This window comes from Bombus huntii, chromosome 9, assembly GCF_024542735.1.
Source record: "Bombus huntii isolate Logan2020A chromosome 9, iyBomHunt1.1, whole genome shotgun sequence".
Taxonomy (NCBI): domain Eukaryota; kingdom Metazoa; phylum Arthropoda; class Insecta; order Hymenoptera; family Apidae; genus Bombus; species Bombus huntii.
In genome coordinates this window covers 6,353,839-6,374,075 of record NC_066246.1, presented here as the reverse complement: position 1 = coordinate 6,374,075, position 20,237 = coordinate 6,353,839, and the positions used below count along the sequence as shown (strand labels likewise).

General features: G+C 28.4%; 4 protein-coding genes across 7 annotated transcripts in view; 2 read left to right on the top strand and 2 right to left on the bottom strand.

The window, feature by feature from the left end:
* Positions 1-3,117: 3,117 nt before the first annotated feature.
* LOC126869868 (nucleolar protein 56) lies at positions 3,118-5,800 on the bottom strand. The gene is made up of 3 exons (XM_050626980.1): positions 5,668-5,800; positions 4,494-5,065; positions 3,118-4,387 (listed from the first exon to the last, which is right to left on the bottom strand). Exons 1-3 carry the CDS (start codon positions 5,668-5,670, stop codon positions 3,481-3,483), a joined length of 1,482 nt encoding a protein of 493 aa, XP_050482937.1. The 5' UTR covers positions 5,671-5,800; the 3' UTR covers positions 3,118-3,480.
* Positions 5,801-5,952: 152 nt separating this feature from the next.
* On the top strand, positions 5,953-8,120 carry LOC126869882 (mitotic checkpoint protein BUB3). Its single transcript, XM_050627028.1, has 5 exons — positions 5,953-6,172; positions 6,260-6,455; positions 6,795-6,864; positions 6,943-7,253; positions 7,366-8,120. Exons 2-5 carry the CDS (start codon positions 6,261-6,263, stop codon positions 7,768-7,770), a joined length of 981 nt encoding a protein of 326 aa, XP_050482985.1. The 5' UTR covers positions 5,953-6,172; position 6,260; the 3' UTR covers positions 7,771-8,120.
* A 920-nt stretch (positions 8,121-9,040) lies between these two features.
* On the bottom strand, positions 9,041-16,185 carry LOC126869879 (mitochondrial coenzyme A transporter SLC25A42). 4 transcript variants are annotated; one of them, XM_050627024.1, is made up of 6 exons: positions 15,925-16,185; positions 11,286-11,489; positions 10,647-10,975; positions 10,173-10,438; positions 9,734-9,920; positions 9,041-9,477 (listed from the first exon to the last, which is right to left on the bottom strand). In XM_050627024.1, the coding sequence occupies exons 2-6, from the start codon at positions 11,367-11,369 to the stop codon at positions 9,327-9,329; spliced, it is 1,017 nt and encodes a 338-aa protein (XP_050482981.1). In that variant the 5' UTR covers positions 11,370-11,489; positions 15,925-16,185; the 3' UTR covers positions 9,041-9,326. The 4 variants fall into 4 exon arrangements, with proteins under 4 accessions (XP_050482981.1, XP_050482980.1, XP_050482979.1 ...); XM_050627023.1 differs by lacking the exon at positions 15,925-16,185 and adding an exon at positions 13,265-13,394; XM_050627022.1 differs by lacking the exon at positions 15,925-16,185 and adding an exon at positions 13,042-13,258.
* LOC126869889 (T-cell leukemia homeobox protein 3-like) overlaps positions 13,557-20,237 on the top strand; it is an 85,748-nt gene continuing 79,067 nt past the window's right edge. Inside the window, exon 1 of the mRNA XM_050627039.1 lies at positions 13,557-14,494. Within this exon, the coding sequence (XP_050482996.1) occupies positions 14,425-14,494 (70 nt within the window). The 5' untranslated portion in view covers positions 13,557-14,424. The remainder of the gene's footprint in view (positions 14,495-20,237) is intronic.

The window sequence follows — 20,237 nt, the reverse complement described above, 5'->3', positions numbered from 1 at the left end:
GCATGAAAGTGAATTATAGAGTATATATACTCGAGAAAATGCAAGTATAAAGCATTCTGTTTAAATTCTTTAAATTAAAGAACAGAATATGCTTTAACAGGGGTTGAATGTAGAGAACAGAATTAGTGCTAATTTTAAAAAACTGTATTTACATTGGCGATTTAAAATGTAAGAATGGTTTCACTTTTCTATTATAACTATACTAACTAATTCGTCTACGAAAAACAAAACAGATGCAATAACGTTGCTAATAATAAGTGCTTCCCTACAATAATTAGTTTTGCACTAAAGAGAATGATATAAAATTAGTATTATAATATTAGTATTACAAAAATTAGATATGTACATGAAAGTGTAATGCAGGATACGAAGTTTTATTGTCTTTGAAAGAAGCACAAATCAGCGCATTGGGACATTTTTTGCGTTTCAAAAGCGCTCCACTCAGCATGATGATTCAATAATATTATATGTTTATGGTCCATTGTAAAATATTTAAGGACTTTGTAGTTACGTAATTATATAGTTATAAAAAATTTAATCATCTTTGTGATTGAATAATGATATTCTACAATTTTTGTAAAATAGGTAAAGAAAGTAATTAATTAAATAGCATTTCCTTAGTTCTTTGTTACTTAACAATGAAGAAATGCATATCTTTTAAGATTATTGTTAATGGGATTATAAAGGAAAACAGATAATTATTAATAATTAGGGATTAGTTAATAGATTATTAAGAATCGTTTAATTTTATGTATGCTGTTTATTATCAGTGATTTGATATATCTTTGCTGCATGATACTGAAATATATCTTAGAATAATTTGTTATAGAATGTTTAGATATTGAAATATTTATTCGTGAGAGAATGTTGGAAAAATTGTTTGCATGCTGTATTTGTTGGTTTTATTTACTATGATATATATGTGATGTATATTACACATATATTTGATGTAGCTAAATTTTTATTTCACAGTTATATATTTCGATATATTAGATATTATATTTGTCTGTTATTTATTGAATAAATTAAATTCATAAAATATTTCAGAATTTGCAGCAAAGTGGGATTTTATATTTACATATGTTTTGGAATGAATGATTTAGATAATCTATTGCTTATATACTACTCTATATATTAGTATCTATAGAACAGGTGCCCCTCAAAAACTTATTCCATGTGGTTGAAAGTATTCCATCTGTATTAGAATTTTATTATTGCGTTATCAAATTTCGTTCAAGTCATCTCATAAAGTTGATGTGGAATTAACTTACAGGCTTCTATGCGAATATCAGAGACTGAATCTTGTAAGGGAAAAATGATCCTTTACATTTTCCATTATTTGTGTATTTTATATAAAGCGTACTATTTGACGTAGATGGGAATATATTTTTAAAGTATTAAAATATACATACATATGTATGTGTTAATATACATATATATATATGTATTATTGTACAAATATAAACAATTATAGTCAATATAAATAAGAACGGCATTACCATCAGTTGAACCATGTGAATATTAATATAGAGAGGCATGATTACAGTCTAGAATTACAGAGGCCTTTGTAAAGTCAAATTGGATGAAAATGAAGGTCATGGAAGTAAAATAAACCTTTTTTTGTTAGCAAATAAATTTTATAAATTTGTACACAGAATATTGGGGAATCGTTATATAAAATTTTATTGAATCTAAATTTGAAAAATAGGAAGTAAAAATATCATTTTATTGAAATACATGTTACTAATTCCTATTTACGTATGTATTATATTTTTATGCTACTTGCGCGCGATGATATTGTTCATTGTACGTTTTACGAATATAACTTAATAACTTCATTATATTGTTTGTTACAAATAAAGTTGTATAAAATTAGCAATGTTCTGCTGTATATCTATGAAATGAATTACAGCTATCGGCTAATTTAAATTAACTTAAAAATAGTTTTTATTGTTAAATATTGTACACACATGTATATCTATAAAGTTGCATTTAATATCAAAGAACATTTAAAATATGAAATACTAAATTGAAACTATTAAGCAATACGTACACGTACTGGTACATATCAATATTAATCGCGCGTGTAGAATATATGGCTACTTACATATGCCTTACGATTTTATGTAAAGATATTACAGACTTGAAAATTATTGTTCCTCTGGTGAAATTCAGGACAGTTATTACGTCATTTATATTATACACGTACGGTATATACATACGAATGAAAACCAATAGCTCACTTGTCGATTTTTGACTGAATATTGTTTACAGTAGTCGCGGTAATTGTAATTATTAATTCCAGTATTTATACTTACATCACAATTTTATCGTTATTAAATGCTCATTGGTGCTGGTGTTAATATGAATTGTTAACTATTTTTTTTTCATTTTTAACATAATGTACCTCTTCCTTATGTTTGAACTGTCCAATTTATCATCCTGCCTACTTTAATATTTTGCTCCAAATTGTATTTTTATTCATTCTTGATATAAAATTTGATTTTGACCATTTTGTATATGGAGTTCTTTATATTTAATTATCTTTTATTATGCACTTTTATAATTACTTTCACAGATATATATCTTCGTTCCTTAATAAGTTTTTTACGATAGTATAATTTAAAGATTTTTTTAAAGTATAATTTTATTTTATGTTTATTTTAAAAGAGAAAACATAAAAAGATTTTAAGATATATTTCTTAAGCGTAAATTAAAGAATTATTTGAGATATCTATTGACATAATTTATAAAAAATAATAGTTTGTTCAGTATACATAGAATTAGTAATAAGTTGGACAAACATAATAGACAAACACTAATACTGTTTTTACAATGTATGAAAAATTAATTCTACTTAACTGAAAAAAATAATGAATTAAATATAACATCACATTAAAAATATATAATTATATCAATTATAAAAATTGGTCCTTGAACTTTACTTGAATTATACATATATCAGTTTCCAGGATTTAATTAGTTTATTGTTTAATTTTATTTAAGAAAAACTTAAATATATTGTAATGTAGTATATATATACATATAAATTTATTCCTAATACTATATATACTAAAATAAAGATACAGGAAATTAAAATATAATGGAAACATAATATATACTACATATATATATATGTAATTTATGTTATAAAAGATTATATTTTACAGTTTTTTTCTTTATAAAATAATACATATATTTAAAGAAAATCAGGGGATCAATATATGCAATATATGGAAAATATTTCTATAAATTATAAACCTAATCGTCAATTCTCTCTTTTAATGTAATTTTATAATAAGAATATACCATTAAAAATGAAGTAAATGATGAATTGCTAAATCTTTTGCTAGTTTTTTTAAGAGACAAAACATTTAACTGAACATTTCAATTCAACTTATAATTTACAGTGATATGAATAAGGAAATCTGGTTATAACGATTATATCATTATAATTACATAAAAGTAATATATAAGTTTTCATTCATTTTCATTTATACTTTTTGATTTCTTTTTTTTCTTTTTCTTTACTGGCTCTTCAGTTTCTTCTTGTACTCCATTTTCGACAAATCCGTTTTCCTTTCCATTCTCTAAAATCTCACTTTTTCTCTTTTTATCTTTCTTCTTTTTCTTTTTAGACGATTCTTGTTCCATACTTGCAATTACTTGTGCAGCTTCTTCTAAAGCTTCTTTCATTACATCTATATTTTTCTTAGGTACTTCTCCAGTTTCATAAAATTTCAATCTATCCTCTACTTGTTGTCGTAATTTTTCACCAAATACTTTAGTTGGTGTATCAGTAAAGCAATCAATTCTTGATGCTATGGAACATTTATTTGCAAGATATCTTGAAATTCTACCCTTATTTTTTGTACCTGCACGTCCTATAAAAGTTGAATGGAATAATAGACCATATTTTGGAGTATTACCTCTAGTTTTTAAAGCCCTAAATAAGGCCTTTTCCGCCCCCAATATTTGTACAGTAGAGGCAGGATATTTGGCTAAGTTTGTAAGAGATCCAGCATGTGCTATTAATCTGGCTCCTACTTGGTCACCTATTAACGTAGCTAAATTTGGCGCAACTCCTGCCATTTTAGAACTTAAATATTCTGCTAATTGTTTTCTGTAATCAGCCAAAGCAATAACACGTGCTGCAAACATTTCAATATTAAGAAGATCAACAGGACTGATATCCATTCCCATAGATGATTTGGATGCATCAATAATTGCTTGAGCTTTGGCACTGTCCATAACAATTTCTTCCAAAGCTTCTAACTTTTCATTTGTAAGTTCTTTTCGGTTTTTTATTAATTTTGCAACTTTGGCATACATATAATTCTCAGGAACTATTTTTACAAGCTCTGGAAAATGATAACTGTACCATTCCCTGTAAGTAATACATATGTAATTAATAAACTTTGAAAGTATAATGGGATACCTTATATGTACGAATTTAAAAATTAAGTTGACTTATGCTCTTTTTAAATAATTACCTTATTCGCATACTAAATGTATTGACATCTTTGTCCAATTGGTCTAACAGAGCTATGCTTTGTATAATCATATTATCCACACGATTGACATTGAATTTAACTTTAGCTCTAGAATAACTATGACCAAGTCCAAGTTGTGCAATTCCAGAACTTTTAGCAGTGAAACCTTTCACTAAATTATGAAAATGAAACCTTATCCCTCTAATAATTTCTGGTATGGCACCAATATGATCACACTTTATATCTAGTGCTTCAGTAATGCTAGCTCCGAGTTTTGGATCCGCTACTCCAAGCACAACTTTGTTTTTCTTTCCAGATTTTGGTATACTTGAGTCTATAAATAACTGTAAATCTTCTGGAACAATTCCTTCAGAGACACTATTTATATTTTCTAGAGCTGCTAAAGCAGTTTTAAAAGGTGAAAATGCAACTAGTTTTACAACTGAATGAAAACGAGACAAATCTGTGACAGATGCTTCAACTTGAGGCAGTAACATTCCTACCTCTTCAAATTCCTTGACAGAAAAAATGGCATAGCCAGCAGCATGCTCAAATAAAATAAAAAGCTTCGACTGAAACAAAAAATTTTTATGTACAGTTAAAATTACAAAATATATATATATATATAAATTGTTCAAAACAGAACTCCACAATTGATAGAATTATAGGTGAAAGATTAATAAAACATTTTATATTTTATTATTTAAATATTTTATAATAAATATATTAAAAAAGAACTGAATTCACATGTGAAAAAAATCTATTATACAAGTGTATTTATACAAATATCTGTTATAAAAATGACATGTTTAATAGTTTATGTTATATAGTACACGTATGTTATATATTCTTATAATATAAAAACTAAAAACACACAATTCATTGAAGAAACTTCAAGAGTTTCTATATCTCTGTACTCTTTTAAGTAAATTTTGTTTATCATATTTGTATCAAATATCTATCGAAACTTATTATTTTTTTATGATTCATACTTTTTAATATAAATAATATGAAGATTTACTCTAGTTTTATTAACAATTTTGAATATAATTATTACATTCAGTAATACTACATTAAACTTAAAATATTTTTTCGTAAAAAGTACAAATAATTTTGAGAAAGATATATTAATTATTAAAATTAATTTAAGGACACAGTTAAAACATTAACTTACCATGGTTTTCTTAAGTTATATTCCACTCACTATTTCTATATAACTATTACAAGAAGCGAATGCACATTAAGAGGGTTAGAAAACGACCATGTGTTCCGGAAATAATACGAAGAGAAATATGGAGCTATCAGTACTTCCTGAGATTCAAACGTTTGCCGAATGTTCCATACACATATATATTTTTTAAGTCGCTAATTAAAATTGAATAATAGTTGCTTTTACATAATACATTCTTAAATAGCACAATCAAATAGAATTATATTTTCGAATTTTTCTTGTATACATTTCTATTCATAATTAAGTTCAGCAACGTATATTAAAGTGTTCTCTTTTATGTTATGTATGAAAGTGAATGTCTGTATTTTCGTTTCTGATATTTAGGTTCCATTTAAATAAGTTTTTAACTAGTGTTTAACTAATAGTTAAAAATATAAAAATTTATATTGATATTGAAAATAAGTATATTATAAATCGATTATTAAGAGTAATAATAGTTTTCTAAAATGTAATTGAATGGTTTATTGTTTGCAGGTTATGTTTAGTTTACATTATTTTGTATATATATTTTTCATAAATTTCTTTTTCTTTTAAGAATGGAATCTCGGACAGAGTTTAAAATAAAATCTCCGCCAACTGATGCAATTTCAGCAGTAGAATTTGGACCTAATTCAACACAATTCCTTCTTGTTTCCTCTTGGGACAGTACAGTGCGGCTGTATGACATTCATGCAAATACTATGAGATTAAAATATAATCATGATTTGCCAGTTTTAGATGTTGCATTTCAGGTAATTACAAATTTATCAAATATCCTTGTGCTTTATAAATTTTTATATATTCATAAGATAAACAAGTTGGAAAGTGTTATAGTAATATCTAATGATATGTTATATTTGTATATTTGAAGCAAAAAGGAGGATTGGATAAAATATAATATTTAAAATACAAAGATACACAACAAATTGAAAGTATTTATATGATAAGAAAAATGTATGCAGGAATAAAAGAAGAAAATTCTATATATTTAAATATATTATGCATTATTATATTTCACATTGAATATTTCTCAATTATTATAAAAATTTCTATTTTTAGAACTAGCATAATAAAGAATGTTTCTTTAACAGGATGCTGTTCATGCTTATAGTGGTGGTTTAGGAAATACATTAAAGATGTATGATATCAATAGTAATACTGGTATTAACACTTCTATATTTTTATCTTTATTCATGTTCAATATAATGTAGAAAAATCATAATAAAAATCCCTTTATAGAATCAGTTATGGGAACACATGATAAACCAATTAGGAAAATTGAATATTGTGCTGCAGTAAATGCAATATTAACTGGTGGGTGGGATGCAGCAGTGAAACTTTGGGATCCCAGAACACCCACTTGTGTAGGTAGTTATTTACAACCTGATGTCGTTCTTGCCTTGTCTGTATGCGGAGATAAATTTGTAGTAGGTACAGCTAAACGCAAAGTTTGTATTTGGGATCTGAGAAATATGGCTGGTATGTTTCAAAGACGTGAAAGCAGTTTGAAGTACCAGACACGTTGTATTAAAGGTTTTCCTAATGAACAGGTAGGTTTGATATTTAAAAAAAGATAAATTTAAAGATTGTATAAATACTGTTTTGTTTTAATTTAATATTAATATTAGATTTTATATATGTTTAATTCTTAATAACTTTTAGGGATATGTTCTTAGTAGTATAGAGGGCCGTGTTGCTGTTGAATACCTTGATACAACACCAGAAGCACAGAAAAAGAAATATGCTTTTAAATGTCATAGGATAAAGGAAAACAATGTGGAGCACATATATCCAGTGAATGCTATTAGTTTTCATTCAACTTATAATACATTTGCAACTGGTGGTTCAGATGGTTATGTAAATATTTGGGATGGTTTTAACAAAAAACGTTTATGTCAGTTTCACAGATATAATGCTGGTGTTGCTGCACTTAGTTTTAGCCATGATGGTTCTGTGCTTGCCATAGGAGTATCATATTTGAATGAAGCTGAAATACCACCAGGTGGAAATGATGAGAGAGAAATTTATATAAGATATGTGAATGACCAAGAAACTAAACCAAAATAATATTGTGTTATTGTACAAAGTTTTTTACAGGAAAAATAGATTAAAAATTTTTTAATTATATTCTGCTTTATTAAAGCAGTAAAAACTGGATGTTAAAGCTTTTTCACAGAAATTAATAACCATTTGTAATATATATAATAACAGTGTTCTATTTTACATTTTTATATCTTAAACAATTGACTGATAATTAGAAGCAAAATCTACAAACGAGGTAATATCTGTTCAGAATTACGAGACTAGTCAAATTTTAATAAAATATTTTTTGTAAACATTATTTTGTTTATTTAAGATAATAATAGACTTATTCAGCATTATTTTACATATTAAATATTTGTAAATTTTATTGTTCATTTCATCATCTATTATATTATTCTCTTCCTTCTTATTATTGATAATAATTATTACTAATAGTACTAGAATAGTACTAGAATAGTACTTATTAAGTGTTTGAGTAAAGCGTTTTATTCAAATTATAATATATTTTAATAAAAATAAAATATTATATATTATAGTATACAATATATCTATTACAAAAGTATTAATTAACGCATTATGTTAAACAATTTAATGAAAAATCTACTTAAAGAAAAACGTAATTCTTAAACTTATTTTATTAAGCCACTAAGATTAAATCAAACAACAGTGTTTTATACACACACACTTCAAGTTAGATGTACATAGTATTAAAATAAGTTGGAGCAATATAAACATACAAGATAATTATAAATAATTTTATAAAAGAGACATGAGGTACAAATAATTTTTCCATTAATTTGCTCCTTTATAAATAATTGTGCTATTTATTAATACACATACGTATATATTGCACATTATATTTACGAAATTATTGTCACAACTCAGTTGATGTTAATAGAATGCTGCAATACTATACACAAATTTAGTATGTATTACTATTTAGTTAATAGAGTTATCATTCATTTACTATTACATTAACGATTGTACGTATTACACATATCTGTAGTTTAATGCGAAAAAATGTAGATGTTTGTTGTATTTCTTAAAGTTATTTGAAGTTATTTGAAATTGAGAAAAGATACGTTTATTCTTTTTATTATAGATGAAAGAACAAACTTGTTAGGGCAATTGCATTGACGCTATTTGCTCATATTGCAAATAAACTAAATGTTAATACTTGCGTAATATATAATTTCATTTTTTAGTGATTTATAGTATATGCCTATATGAGACATGCATTTTTAGCAGTTTAACAGATTTTATAACACTTCAGTTAACAATATCTACATTAACAATTTGTACTAGCATCTTCTGTTTTTTGAATATGTTCTTTGATATATTTTACAATTCTTTTACATGATCATAAATATATACGTGTACACAAGATATTTGACAGATTTCTGTACAAACTCTATTAGTACATAACTGTTATTAACAATAGAATATTATAACAAACTTTGAGCGCAAGTCTACCACAAATTCTGTATTTCAAAGAGCTGTTTAGCAGATAAAAATATATTTACTTGTTTTTCTAATTAGATGCCCTATGTTAATATATAATTAGCTACTTTTGTTGCTTTTTATGTTTTTGATGAAGTATTTTCAGAAATTATGAGTTTTCTTAACGCATCACGGATTGAATCATGTGTTGCAAAACTAATTCCTACAGCAATTGGGCCTTTCACCCAATTCATGCTCAATCCTTTATAGAAGGCCATTATACCTTCTTCTCTGAAAATGATAAAAGATCACATATAAAACATTTTTGTTTACAATGCAATCAAATTTACTTATTTATGCAACAATTTTTATTACTTTATACAGATATCAGTTTACTACATTTGTAAACATATATTCTATATTTTAAATAACACGAATATCACACTTATAATTGTAATTCTTATGAAATTATATTAGAATTCAATTTGATGTTAGTAATTTTTAGGCAAAACTAAAAATTATGTAAGAGCAACAATCTTAAACTCACTTGTAAATTTTTGTGACAGTTGAGGTAATTGTGTGATAATGCTGGCTGTTCATCGGGCCATGGATTGCTGAGGTCTGCATTCTTCTCCGTACGATGTCCAAAGGGTAGCTGCTAGTCTGAGCAACCATTCCGGCAATGGCGCCGCAAATCAGTGATGTCGAGAAGCCAGGAATAGCCACCGTGTGCACTGTTCATCGACATGTAGCCATCATCGAACATGAAGCACGTACTTGAAAAACACCGCCATCGGACTTGTCTCGACAAGCGTCGCTATTAAAGTAAGTACTGTCCCAATATCGGGAAACAGCCCCGATGTGCCCCACGGGTACCCTGCTTTACGATCATACACGAGCCACTCTCGTTCGTATAAATCACGATTTTTTTTCTGCGCGTAAGCACTGTCACGACGTAGAATAAGCCTGTAAAAGAATTGACTTACCATTTAATAAGTTCCTGAGTAGATCATAGGTGAAGAAACTGCAACCAGCATAAGGAATGACACCAAGTAACGTTGCAGTAAAGCCACGGTAATAGGCCAATATTCCTTCTTCCACGTAAATGCGTACAAAAATTTGTCGCAATGTTTTATATTCAGCCTTTTGTGTCACAGCCATTCTTGCTCTCATCAAATCCAGGGGGTAAGTTGTGCCTTGTGATGTTATACCCGCTAATGAACCAGCAAGAAAGTTTAGTCCAGGTTTTTCTCTATAAAGAACAAAAAAGTTTTTGTATATGTCATTGCAAATATATTACTAATAAAATTTAGCATAGTTGTAAAATTTGCAAAAGATTTGTAGATTAGTTTAAAAAATTAATTATATTTAAAAATATGACATTAAGCACTATGTGGTTATATTATATCCTATACATATATTCATGTTGTTTTAATTTAATTATAATTTTTCTGTTTTACCTTTCCGACCCATTTATTCCCAGAATCCTTTTCCATTGCTCATGGGCTGTGAATTGAACAGCAGAATATGGAACTATTCTAACCATAGTTGCACTATTCCCACGCCACAAACTTAATAAACCTTCTGTTTTAAGAGTATTTACTAAAAATCTGACCGCCGCTTTTGCCGAAAATGGTTGATTTGAGATTTGGAAGTTTATTTTCGTGCGATCTAGAGGTGCTATTGTAGTTTTTGCTAATGCTCCTGCAATAGCACCTGATACCAAGCTTGTCCATACTCTTTGTGTATTTGATAAACCATCGCTCCCAACCTTTTTTTCTTGTTTCTTCTGAAATACACAATTTAATGTTGTGTATGATATAGCTGAATATCAGATTTTCCACTGACTGAAATCAGATATGCAATGAAATGCAAATTTATAAAATATAATTGAATTGGAATATAATTTAATATATTCATTGGATCTTAGTTGAAATGCAATACACAACAAATTTTATATTTTATAATTTTGAACTGATTTCAATATAATAAACCAAATAAAAATTCAGATGAGTATTTTATTTTACATTTAATATAAAAAGATATGCGTGTATGTATAATCTTTACATAAATATTCAACAAATTATTTTATTACTTACTGTTGTATGTACATCTTGTTTTTCCATTGAAAGAGGTGATGGACTTTGTAACACTTGCTTTGTTGAGTTTGACAAAACAGACATTTATATCCCTTCAATAACTATTGGCTATAATTGATAGAACAAATTTCTTAAGTACATTCTCTTATAATGTGGATGATTTTACTTAAATTGCTTTATTAAAGAGTATTTCTGCAGATTTTTCTGTAAAAAGACAGAATATTTTATAAAAATTATGTAATTGTGTACAAATATTTAAAGTAAAGAAATAAAAAATGTGACCTATGGATATATATTGAATACAAGATTTACTTTTGCTATTTTTATCAAAAAAAACTTAATTGCATTAATTAATTATTTCGATATTGGAACTATATTGTAATTATATTTTATTATTGATAATATAACACATTAAAATTAATTTTATTATCTGTAGTAGTTATATAGTCATATGTTAGATAATTCTGCATCTAAATACCTAAACGAAAGTTACATGTACATCTATATCTGTACAAGAGATTGAGAATATAAATATAGATATACAATACATGTATATTTAATATTTATAGTTCAACGTGGTTAGGTACTTTATAAGTAGATTATATTCTATTCACATATTTATCCTTTTGTTGAATGTACAAGGACTCAATAAGAGAAAGCCTTGTGCTATTTTTTAAACCTTACGGAATTGGTGCATCTACTGAAACTGTTTTTCATAAATAAATTTATTATTTTTCAAAGTGATTAATACAAATATTTTGTTATTTTTATATAGAGGTCAATCTTTACATTCATGATATTAAAAGCAATATATATAAAAAATTTAAATTAATATAAAAAAGTTAATATTTTTTTAGTCTCAGCAATTAATATATTGTATTATATACATAGCAATATAATCTTGTACAAGTAAATAGAAATTGTTAATTACATAAAATGCAATTTGATATACAAATCTCTGCAAATTAATCCTAAATATATATTTATCACTTAATCACATACAATATTTTTTAAGTTTTATCAAAATAGTAAATAAAATTTATGATATTTAGAAACTACTTTATATTTTTCTGTATTGTTTAAACAAATATTTATATTTAATTCAATAGGAGAGTATAATTTTTATTATCATTACAATTCTTATCTTTTCATTCATTAATTTTCATATTTAAACAATTTGTCAATTAAATATTTCATTGTAGCAAATATTTAATTATCTTGTATTACGAATTAAATTTTTTCTACTCTAATGATCGTACCTGTGATTAATGATACTTATCTTACCTAACTATAATTTACTAGCTATACATATATCAAAGAACCAATGAAATTACGTAATGTGTATTATTACTAAATTATTAAATAAACTATTTGAATATCGTCATAGTTAATTACGAAAAATGATTCTACTGCACAACTATTATAACGTAATATGTATAATTTATATACGTGCGAAAATACGATATTGTGACTTTTAATTGCACGGATGAATTGACATGATAAAGTAAACATTTGATTAATTAATTTATTGCATTTATCTTTTTATATAATTGCATGCGAATAATGGGCGAGGTAACGTGTTATTTTTAAATTCTACATCTGTACCTTTAAACGAATTTGAATTCCTTTAAAAGCATTTTCCACTGTAATCTATATTATGTTACTTTATAAATATGCAAGGTATAAAATAAATACTATCTGACAAACTTATATATAATAAAGTAAAAATATAAACAATAAAACTGTTATACGTTACATTTTTCAGTTGTGTAAAAAAACAGTCGAGTGATTTATCAGATTCTGTTTCTTGAAAAAATAATGAATGCGAACGGAACATTCAACATCGATTAAAGTACTTCACATTATTAAATAAATATTACAAAAGTTTGAAGTAAATATTACTCCAATGGTTTTATACGCGCAACTGATACCAAACTGTAGATACATCATAACATTGCCTTTATTAAATACATACGTACGTAATGCACACTAACATAATGTATTCACATATGCACAAGTCTTATAGAGTCTTCTGATTAAGAATGGAACAATATTTCTACGTGTGACGATGTGACCTTTCGGTATATTCGGTTCATCTTTATAGATGGCGCTATAAAACAATGTGAATATGTATTCAGAAATTTAAATTCTTATCATTTAAAGTATTTACACTCTCGAATACATATATGTATACATACATATTTTCTTGTTAGTTCTTGCAGAATTATTAAGTTTATCACAAAGGATGTAAAACTAAATTTAGATAATGAAGGTTCACATGTGTATAAATTGCGACTGGATTTAATACAGCTGCATGCGTAAAAACATATGTTTATGTATGTACATTCGTCAATATTTGTCACTAATATATCAAAGTATGTTAACTATCTCATTTATATCATCATTTTTTAAAAGTTTTGTCTCGTTAAATAAATTTTAATGTCAATAATAAAAGTAATATCAAATGTTAAATTTAGATTTATATTATAAACGTAATTACATAATTTACATTGGAAAAATTATCAATTTTAAATATCTAATTGCAAAGTTTGAAGTGTCTTATACACTCCTTAGTTGAAAAGTTTAATTTGAAAGAACATTGAATATAAAGGTATAGAGAGAAAACAACGTTGCTCAAGTAGAAACCTGTTATATGCATTTTCTTTATACGTACGTTAGCGACCTCTAAGCACTATATATAAAGCACTTTATGTAATATCTGCACTCTCTATTGATATCTATTTTTCGAATTTATGATAAAGTTATTAAATGTTATCAAAATGAAATAATTTATTTCTATAAAATTATGTAACAAACATGATAATGTCTACCTTAATCATTTTTTAAGAGTTTAAACATATACATAATCAAGGAATATTACTTTTATTATGAAAACGTAATATCAAAGAAAATTAAATTTATTATAAACATTTTTATATTAAGTTCGAAATTTAAATTTTGGATATTTACGTTAATATAATACTACGACGTAAATACTAACTTTATCTTGATTTATATTCCTTAGTTCCAAATATCATCGTATTAGCGCCATGTCGTATAAAGTTTCAGCGGGAGTTTATCGGTTAGGATAAATAATTGTTTATTTGTGAATTATTTTAATATCTTGAAAAGTTTATTTATGCAGAAAGCAATGTATTTTCTTTCAACAGGGAATCTTCCACCGTTTATTCGACACTACATGGGTATTGGTGAGTTAGGATTACTAACGTACTAACGTCTTTCTTTTTTAAATACGCAGAATCAGATGTTATTTATATAATAAATTTTAGATAATGTTTGTATTAATATATAGGTTATTTCTTTATTATGAATTGAATATTACAAGCAATAGGTCATTTAAATATTAAAAGAAAGTAAAGTATATCAAATGTATTTCTAAATTATTTGTCCTTTAATATTAAATAGATGTTACAGATTATATAAAAACATTGTACACATTATATTATGAATGTACTGTCAGTTTCAAATGATATTAATTCTTACTGGAACTTTTATATTATTAGTTATAAAGTAACATGTGTAAACAACAATAGTTTTTAAAAAGAAGAATATAAATAATAATTTTCTATAATAGTATGAAATAATAAAATTCTTCATAATACAATGTGACTCTGACAATGGATTAGCTTAAAAGGGTTAAATATTTCGTAAATGAATGGTTATTTCTAAAATGATAAGAAGGAATTATTATTTTCGATGTAATTTCCAATTTCCGATCAATTATGTGGTCAAAGACTATTTATATGTTAGCTAGTGTCAATGATCCTAACGACCTAAGCTCTTCAAGTTTCAACAATAACTAAATTATGACGAATTAGGTTAATTTCATTACTTTTGAATTAAATTCATTGAATTAATCAATTTTAAGTATTGAAAAATAAAGCAAGGTCAAAATATAATTTTACATTGAAATAAACTGCCCTAAAATATGAAAAGGAATAATAAATTACATTAAAGGCTTCAAAATATCAAGACATTTACTAAAGAAAATTTAAAAATTATTTTGAAAAAATGTGTAAAATAATCCAAAACGGAGCGAGAAGGAATTAATTTGTATACTAATGATTCAGTTTTTTGTTGTTGCGAAAATTTCGGTATTCTGTTGTATTTAAGTAAGATCAATGTTTCGCGTAGAGGAATAGGTTAGAAAATAGAGAATAGAGAAAGATAGCACGGTAGATGTTACGTCGTTGACGAGCTTCAAAGATCCGGTCTGTTATCATTGGAATTTTAAAAGGCCGCCTCCTCGTCAACTTGGATTTATTCGAATTAAAACCCTGCAGGACCGCACGCCGTCTGTCTACCTGATAATGTTTTCTCCTTGTGGGCAGGAGCGGCCACTATGTTTTTCATCCTTGTTTGGAAATCAAATTTTGAAAGAAATTCTAATACTCGAATTTTGTAAATTAATACAGAACTATTGAATTTATCATCTAACGGGGAAACTCGTCACATTCTTTTTCGATAGAAATTATATTAAATGATCAGTTTAGTATAAACTCTAACCTCATTCTTTTGGGTACGATACACGCAACATTTGATAATTTACAACAACGTTGACAAATATCGAAATTACCTATAGTTAAAAGATTTCTTAAAATTATAAAGAGATACTTACAACACGCTTCGAAACAAATCATCCATTGTTGTCACAATTTAACGAAGATTTAAACTCGTTAGCCTTCTGGTTTCTGAACGATTAATCTCGACGATGTTTTTGTGTTTTCATTGGTACTGATAATAAATACTCAAGAAAACGCGATTGTAAAGCGTTAGATACGTTATCAGTTAGCGGACTTGCCAGAGATAGGCATTTATAGTGTTCTGTAGTCGACTACCAACATTGAAATTGCATTATAGAAGTTGGATCAGCCATTTAAAGTCGTACAAACCCGTAGCAACCACTGACGATTGATTTCCAATGAGAACACGCGTAGAGTTAAAGGAAATGGAAACAGGCATTACACAAACGTTCGGAGCGTAACAAGATTAATTCCATAACTATGGAAAATGTACAGAAGTTTTATTAAGAAAAATGAAACACTGAGACGAAGAGATTTTAAGAAATATTTGTTTACCATTAATACGTCTGTAAATTTAACATAATAGAAGTTCTACTTCTGTCTTAATATAGTAATACCCTTTATTAATTACATTTGTTTTACGTATAGCAAGATGAGTAAGCGATTGAATCTGAATCTAATTTTGGCAAGTCTATCAAATTCGCGAAAAAAAAAAGGAAACACTTTTAACTCTTGCAATTTGAATAATCACTGTTCTTATCTAACGCACTTAGCTCCAGAAAAAAATTTCTCTTCAATTTCTTATATATACTTTCCATGATCTTTTATATCAAGCTTTATATTTTTACATTACGACAATATTCTTATCTCTGCTGCAACGAAAACATCCGTGGTTAACGAAACAATGATAAAAGTCTTGTAATATACAACTGATAGTTTTACAATCGCTTTTGTTTTTCAATAATGTCGCAATAAGTCTCAAGATATATCTACCGAAAATAAAGGCTAAAGTTAAAAGCTAGGAAAATCTCGCATACTTCCACCACTCCTCATCTATACGTCTTACATCAACGTTAAATCTTTTTTCTAACCACTTTCTTCAGATCTATAGGCTTAGTTCCATAAAATTTCGCCCCAATTCTTCGTGCTTCCTATAACTCTACGTTACTCTGTACTCTTTCCATTACGATTCTGTCTACCGCAATAAGATAATAGATACATACAATAAAAACATTTCTAATTTATGAAACAACGATAAATCTTTCCGCATGACGTCACCGATAGTTTCAATATAGTTTCATAATAAATTTCTCGATATCTTCCTTGTTATATAAGAAGCGTAATAAAGGCCTAGGAAAATTTTCCACGCTTCCACATACTCGTTGCATGGTTTTTTTTTCTCCTATTAAATTTTTCTCTGGCCGAGTCCTCTCCCACCTTATCTCGCATTCATTATTTCCGTTCTAGTTCGTAGGCCAAGAACATTGGTTCGCCTTTCGAAAAATCCGATTTTTCTCGAACGATGGATTTCCCCGAATGGTCAGAGGACGTGGGGCACCTTTTCGAGCGTATCCTTACCTGGTGGTTCGGTGTCTACGCTGGACTTTGCTTTATGCGGACACTTTATGCCCCCGATTGCGAACGACACCGGAACGCTCTCAAGTCCTCGGCACCGATCGGGGATCCTTTTCCGATCGCAAAACAACGAGAGCGGTTTTAATTTAAGGTTCCGAGAAGGCCGGGAACTGCGTTTCCTTTATTGGGCTCTACGAGCTGGCGGCACGTTTTAATAATCGTGTTCTAGACGACGAGCATTCTCGTAAACCAGATCCGTTTTTATGCATGAATCTTATCGGCTCCTCGGGCCAGTTGACTCACGGTGGACTCGTCTTCTGCACGTGGAATGTTCATCGGCTGATTGAAAATTTAAATCGAACACCGGACAGATATCGACCGTTCATCGTACGAAAATCTAAACGAATAAACGTTCCACCGTTCTTCGAGGAATCTCGGCTGTGGATGCTCCAGCGCCGGCTCTGGGGCTTTGCAAGATCGGGCATGAAATTTAATTGATCATTTTTTAATGTAGGAATTTAGGTAATTCAGTGACCGAGCGGCAGTTTGTATCTGGCTCAGTTTTGAGAAGTTTTTTTTTTTTCTTTAAGGCAATGATATTTAGGGGAATTTTGAAAGAGACGAGATCGTTTTTAAAAATGTCTCCGATTTAATTCGCTTAATTTATTCTTATGCAGCGAATGATTCTATGAAAGATATGGAGATATGTAATTATCGCGATATCACAAGTTTATAGTCGTTTAAGTTTATAGACAGCCGTGGAGATACGTAAATAAGATTTTGGATTGCGATCCGCTTGTTACGAATAAACACAGTTGTAACAAATTGTCCTAGTGAGTCGACGTTATTAAATCTTATTTTACGAGCATTCTCAAATAACAGAGAGATACGGTACTTTTTATGACGACGGAAGAACTGATTATTTTTATCAGAAATTAAAATGTTCACTTGCAGCGAAATTGTCTAGAGGAATGACGTAAAATTCACAGATTATAGTGACACATAACGTGCAACAAAACGATATTAACGCATTGCGCATATAACAGATAACTTGAGAAATAAACTACCAGGCTTCTCTTGCACAATTCTTTACTCATAACATTAACGTTGCACGTTGTAGATTACAAACCTTCGTGTTTCATAATTTCATAATTTTGGGGACCAGACGACTTGTAATTAACAGTTAATTTAATCGTTTCTGCTTTTGAAAATTACAAGCTACGTCATCACTCTATTTGTAAAATATATAAAATATATATATAAATATATAAAATTCATAAGCTACAACTTGCGATTTGTAATATTATTAAATGGTTGGTTAATTATCGCGCAACGATACTTTCCACGTGTCCTGATATTTGTCTTTACGTCTATCGTATCACGGGTTTTTATCATCTATTTTTGAACATGTGGAGACACATAGATACTGAATTTCCTAAGGAGATAAAATCTGACAATATTTACTCGAGGATTGTCCAAGATTGTCAGCGTATGGAATTTGTGCAGTAGTCGTTACACAAGGAAGGATTAAGTGATATTTCGTATTTTTGTGATACACGAGATTTAAGATCGTATCATATAAAAAGATAATTATAAACTCTTTACAAGGCGATAACGATTTATTTGATATTTAGTAGATACACCCATCTGTATCACTTTTCCATTTCAAAAAGTACTATGAAGTACTATAAAGTACTATACAGCAATGATTAAATTGCTACTATGATAATAATAATCGCGAAAATAATACAAAGCTAGCTACATACGTGCGACTATCGCAAAATATGGATTCTATTCGTTTATACGCTTCTTTCAAAATTCTATCATTTAATGAAGAATTTTTCTATCCACATATACAGGGTGTCCGAAGAGATCGGAACAAAACTTATTAACGAGGTCAAGTACAAAAACATGTTCTTCTTTTGTGTACTTTACTTTATTATTTTTTGACAATTTCTAAGTTTTCAATAACAACGAATTGTTAATTTTTTATCGAATAAAAACGTAATTCTTCCTCGTTTTGTTTTACCTTTTCTTCGTTAAATTTATAATAGGAGCATATTTACACCACGGTCGACGTGTATACTCGTCGTTGCCTGATTTTACCTGTGCACCCTGTAAGGTATCTTCGAAACCAAACTCCGCAGTTAACAGGGTAGCAGTAAATACACCTGTGTCTGTCTGCTGCGATTCTGCGTAAGAGCGAGTCGTAAGGATAACTTTCCCGCAAATCTTTGAACCCTTTCATAACCCTTTCATTAAACATTTTCGGACACGAGCTTCTATCAACTTCTTGTTTCCCTTTACTCGACCCTAACGATACGTAGCGTACGCTTTGTCCCGACCTCTTCAGACACCCTGTATAATATGTCCATACGCTTTGAGCGTTTCATATTTCATAAAAATTGATCGTTAAATCGTTGATTTCTCCGATGAATCCGATGAAACGAACTGTACTCGTTTTTGGCGGACGCGTTTGGTTAAAACGTACATGTGCGCTACGTAGCTCTGTTGTATGTGTGTGCGGTCAGGGGTCAGAAGTCAAGACACGAAGCGAGATGGAGGTCGAAAACAATTTAATGACTGGAAATGGCGGTCTCGGGAAGATTAGCACTGCAAACGTGGATGGTGAAACGACGAGAGTAGAGACAAATACAATGCCGAGAAATATCGGCAATCGGTGCGGTCTCATTTGGTCTTTAAACGTTCCGTAAAAAGAGCTGGACACGATTTACGTTTGATTATAGCCTTGACTCGGGTCAAAAGTCGGTACGAAATGACTATCGATACGAGATGGCAGCGACCAACTCTGGAGATTATAGGTAATGACTAA